The sequence below is a fragment of the Nanorana parkeri genome, unplaced genomic scaffold, assembly GCF_000935625.1.
Source record: "Nanorana parkeri isolate BGI_ZX_2015 unplaced genomic scaffold, ASM93562v1 scaffold2022, whole genome shotgun sequence".
Taxonomy (NCBI): Eukaryota; Metazoa; Chordata; class Amphibia; order Anura; family Dicroglossidae; genus Nanorana; species Nanorana parkeri.
Genome location: NW_017308290.1, coordinates 78193 through 83420, shown reverse-complemented (window position 1 = coordinate 83420; position 5228 = coordinate 78193). Strand labels below are relative to the sequence as shown.

The 5228-nt window shown below is 50.5% G+C and overlaps 1 protein-coding gene across 1 annotated transcript in view; it reads left to right on the top strand.

Moving 5' to 3' along the window:
• Nucleotides 1-5228, top strand: part of LOC108800428 (meckelin-like) — a 29424-nt gene that overhangs the window by 6718 nt on the left and 17478 nt on the right. The window contains exons 7-12 of the mRNA XM_018572412.1: nucleotides 318-383; nucleotides 633-733; nucleotides 1109-1202; nucleotides 3638-3715; nucleotides 3885-3950; nucleotides 4458-4599. Of these exons, the coding sequence (XP_018427914.1) occupies nucleotides 318-383; nucleotides 633-733; nucleotides 1109-1202; nucleotides 3638-3715; nucleotides 3885-3950; nucleotides 4458-4599 (547 nt within the window). The remainder of the gene's footprint in view (nucleotides 1-317; nucleotides 384-632; nucleotides 734-1108; nucleotides 1203-3637; nucleotides 3716-3884; nucleotides 3951-4457; nucleotides 4600-5228) is intronic.

Genomic DNA, 5228 nt, shown 5'->3' with positions numbered 1-5228 from the left:
TCCGATCACACGACCCCGTCACTTTCCGATCACACGACCCCGTCACTTTCCGATCACACGACCCCGTCACTTTCCGATCACACGACCCCGTCACTTTCCGATCACATGACCCCGTCACTTTCCGATCACATGACCCCGTCACTTTCCGATCACATGACCCCGTCACTTTCCGATCACATGACCCCGTCGCTTTCCGATCACACGACCCCGTCACTTTCCGATCACACGACCCCGTCGCTTTCCGATCACACGACCCCGTCGCTTTCCGATCACATTGAATTATGGTGTAGATGACGCCATTTTGTTTTATCCCGCAGAGTTCGCAGATGAAGGTGACGTTCTGGGAGTCCTTGTATCTCTACCCCAGTTTTTATGTGTGTGAGGTAGGACATTTGTGTCTCATATGTATGTGATTGACAGCTGGAGGGACCAACCAGATATCTGGATTTGGCCAACCGCCAGCCATACATGCGGCAATTTATGAGCCTAACCCAAATCGCAGATACGGGATGTTGGGAGGAGCTATGCAAATAGCAACATGCTTTGATGGAGGGACGGGAATCCCGGGGATTCATTATGTGGCAGCTGTAAAAAAAATAATCTTACACTCCTCCATTTGTCTCTCTCTGCAGAATTACAACAACTTCACCGCCTGCCAGGCTCTCACCAACATGGTCATCATGAACGCCTTTTCTGCCACCAGCAGGGCCTTCGTATTATACAGCAGCCTAAGGTAAGTCACTGGGGGGGGCCCCGAACACGGACGTTATGACGGTCCCATACAGGAAGTTTAGTGTGCGCAGAAAAACTCTTCCCCCATTGCTACACAGATCAGCCCCCTGCTGCAGTCTCTTACCTTGTGACTGGATACAATGTTACAATGTTGCAGACTGATGGGGGGGGGGACTGAGGAAATGCTTCCTCCTGCCTGCAGCAGACTGATGACATCATCTCAGTCCAGGCAAAGTCATTGGCTCAGCTCAGGGACGGCTTTTTAATGAGAAGAGGCGTAGCTTGTCTGAACAATGATCCCGCCTCTGTACATTGTGATGTCCGGAATGTATTTGTGGAGATTTTTATTGTCAGGCCAATTTTATTATCTTTGCAGCGCAAACTCCTTTCTCCCTCCACTGACCTACAGCACTGCGAGCCAGCTGGGGAGCACAGCACCATCTAACCTGTCTTTCCTGAAGAACGCTCAGGTAGGATCACTCGTAAACTCAGTTGCACCGATGTGGTATGCGTGCGTTACAGGTATGAACTCAGAATGAACAGGCTGCATGCGATCTGATCCTATTAGCTCACAGTGCAATGTTTCCTGCAGCCTCGCTCTTTTTTTAGGAGCCTAGTTAAACCTGGGAGCATCATTTGGGATCCGGTTGCTATGGAGACCCACATTTTGGTTGTTAGCTCCTCCTCCAACTCTGGTAAAATGCACATTTTTTTGGCGAGCGTTATTGCAAACCGGCTTTTATTTTGAATAGTAAACCAGAAATTGCGCAATTACGCTGCTTGACCATAGAAGAATTCAACTGCCAGTCAGCAGCAGTCGGAGGGTGTAGAGGAGCCAGGAATGGGCAGGGGTCATGTGATCTCCCGCCGATTGAGAAAAACAATGAAATTCCGTCTCTGTATACACTGTGCGCACACTTATCAGGCAAGTGAGTATTTTGACCGAATCAACATTTTTATGCATATTATCCCTCTCCAAGCTGTATAAACCTGAAGTCTTATTGGATGTCAGCATATCAGGTGATGTATATGTGTGTAATGAGGGGGGGGGGTGTGGCCTAAGGAGTCCAACACACAATATCCAGGTGCGCATAATAATTAGTCAGCTTCTTTTCCTCGGGCAAAACGGGCCAAAAAAAGAGATTTAACTGACTCTGAAAAGTCCAAAAATGTAACAAGTCTTTCAGAGGGACGCGGCGCTCGGATATCGGGGCGCGATCACAGAACCATCCAACGTTTTGCTGCAAACAGTCAGCAGGGGCGCAAGAAACGCGCTGAGAAAGAAAGGCACAAATTACCTGCCAAAGATTTGGGAAGAATGAAACGTGAAGCTGCCAGGAAGACGTCATCCTCCAGCGGCCGTCATATTCCAGAACCGCGACCCACCTGGAGGGCCCGGAAGTGCAAGGTGTTCGGTGCTCAGAGACATGTAGGGCTGCAGCTAACGATTATTTTCAAAATCAATTAGTTAGCCGATTATTGAGTTCGATTAACGGGGAGGAGACGCGCAGTGCGGCGCAGCTGGGAGGAGAAGTAGCGTGCGGCAAGCCAACTAATCGAAATTCAACTAATCGATGATGGAAAATGTTAACGTTTTCCATCATCGATTATGAGACACGGCCAAGGTAAGGAAACCCGACCACCACTGACCACACGTCAGGACCGGGCCAAGGGATATCTGAAGACGGATCTTACAAAGGTTTTATGGACTGATGAGATGAGAGGGACTCTTGACGGACCAGGTGGACGGGCCCGTGGCTGGATCAGTAACGGGCACAGAGCTCCACTTCCACTCAGATGCCAGCAAGGTGGGGGGGGGGTACTGGTGGGCCGGTATTAATAAAGATGAGCCGGTTGGACCTTTTTCGGGTTGAAGATGAGACTCAAAATCAACTCCCAAACCTCCTGCCAGATTTTAGAAGACACTTTCTTCAAGCCGTGGTCCAGGAAATAGTCTGACCGTGATATGTATGCAGGACAATGCTCCATCGCATGCATCCAAGTCCTCCACCGCGTGGCCCTCAAGATGAAAAAATAATGACATGGCCGACCCAAACCCTACTGAGAACTTGCGGGCCCTTCTTACCCGGGAGATTTACGGTGAAGGAACACAGTGCACCTCTCTGATCAGTGTCTGGGGGGGCCGTGGTTGCTGCGGCACAAAAAGTTAATGGGCAACAGATGAAGAAAGGGACAGACTCCATGAATGGGAGGCTAAGGACTGACGGGCTCCATGGATGGGAGGCAGAGGACTGACGGGCTCCATGGATGGAAGGCTGAGGACTGACGGGCTCCATGGATGGGAGGCTGAGGACTGACGTGCTCCATGGATGGGAGGCTGAGGACTGACGTGCTCCATGGATGGGAGGCTGAGGACTGACGGGCTCCGTGGATGGGAGGCTGCGGACTGACGGGCGCCGGTGATGGGAGGCTGAGGACTGACGTGCTCCATGGATGGGAGGCTGAGGACTGACGTGCTCCATGGATGGGAGGCTGAGGACTGACGGGCTCCGTGGATGGGAGGCTGAGGACTGACGGGCTCCGTGGATGGGAGGCTGAGGACCTACGGGCTCCATGGAGGGGAGGCTGAGGACTGACGGGCTCCATGGATGAAAAGAAACAAGTGAGACGGAACATTTTCCTTTTCCATTTAGTTGCATAATAATCCCGCCCACTGATAGTCACCCAATCATTGTGCACACCCAAATATTCTCCTGAGTAAGCCAAAACCTCACTTTTACTTTCTTACATATTCAGGTTTGAGGTTTATGAACATTTTGGATGATGGAGAGCTCTGGAGTTGTTCAATAATGAAATGAATCCTCAAAAATACAACTTGCCCAATAATTGTGCGCGCAGTGTAATAAGAAGTGTCAGTGATGCGTCTTGCTGTGCTTCATGACAGATCCAGTTCCGGTTGGCGAAGTACGACGTCCGCGGAAATTTCCTCGGCTGGGAGACCCTTAAAGGGGGAACTTTGCAGGTGAGTCCGATCCACGGGGACGTGAGAGCCAATGGCTGCTGGAAATACCCCGAGCTGGCTCCAACTGCCAGTCACTTTGATAGTATTCTCAATACATTGTAACGGTAAAGTAACAATATATTTGAGGGTCGGGATGACGATGAGAGTTTGCTTTCCCTGTTTTTTGCAGATGTGTCCGAATACGCAGAGCACGCGGGACGCAGCGTTTAATTTCGGGACCTTCTACAGTCTGACCGTAAGTCACCATTTTGTTTCTGGAATCTCTTCATTTCTACCAGTGATGTCATCTCTCTCTCTCCCTCTCTCTCCCTCTCTCCCTCTCGCTCCCCCTCTCTCTCCCCCTCTTTATTGTTTCTCTCTCTCTCTCTCTCTCTCTCCCTCTCTCTCTCTCTCCCTCTCTTCCTCTCTCTCCCTCTCTTCCTCTCTCTCCCTCTCCTCTCTCTCCTTCTCTTTCCCCCTCTCTCCCCCCCTCTCTCTCCCTCTCTCCCTGTTTTTTGATACATTGTATACAGTTTCATTTGTTGCTAGGATACAGACGCAGGTTTGACAGCCGATCATCAAACTGCAAATAACTTCTGTTCAGGTGGACTCCATCCTCATCCCTCATTATTATGTTACTTTGTATATTATATATAAAGTTTGGGATCTCTGACACTAATGGACGCCACATCTGAAGCTCCTCCCACTGTCATGATTCCGCCATCGGCCCATAATAATGTCATTCTCTTCCCGGTGATTCCAGTGTTCGCTGTCTGTGTCCGATCTCTTCCAAGCGGTGCCGGAGCCTGTATTCTACGAGCTCTTCCTCCCCTATACCAGTACCAGCGGTGCCAGCATGCTGTGGCCGATACCGGTGTGGAATGCCAACATCCAGGGCAGCTCAGGTGGGTCATAATCAGTGAGATTTGATGACACTGCGAGGAAGGTTTTATTATATATATATATATATTGTGTCAGCAGCAGACAATGCCGGTAGGTTGTATCCCCATGTGACCTATGGAGCCCAGCAGTGAGATTTCACCACCAGCATTCACAGTTCTGCCAATTGTCACAGCTCTCCCCATCACAGATACTACTGGAGGACATCTCACCATTGTGGGAGGGGCACAGACACAAACTACTGGGAGGAAATCTCCCCATTGTGGGAGTGGCAGAGACACAAACTACTGTGGGAAATCTCCCCATTGTGGGAGGGGCACAGACACAAACTACTGGGAGGAAATCTCCCCATTGTGGGAGTGGCAGAGACACAAACTACTGTGGGAAATCTCGCCATTGTGGGAGGGGCAGAGACACAAACTACTGGGGGAAATCTCACCATTGTGGGAGGGGCAGAGACACAAACTACTGGTGGAAATCTCACCATTGTGGGAGGGGCAGAGACACAAACTATTGGGGGGAATCTCACCATTGTGGGAGGGGCAGAGACACAAACTACTGGGGGAAATCTCGCCATTGGGGGAGGGGCAGAGACACAAACTACTGGGGGAAATCTCCCCATTGTGGGAGGGGC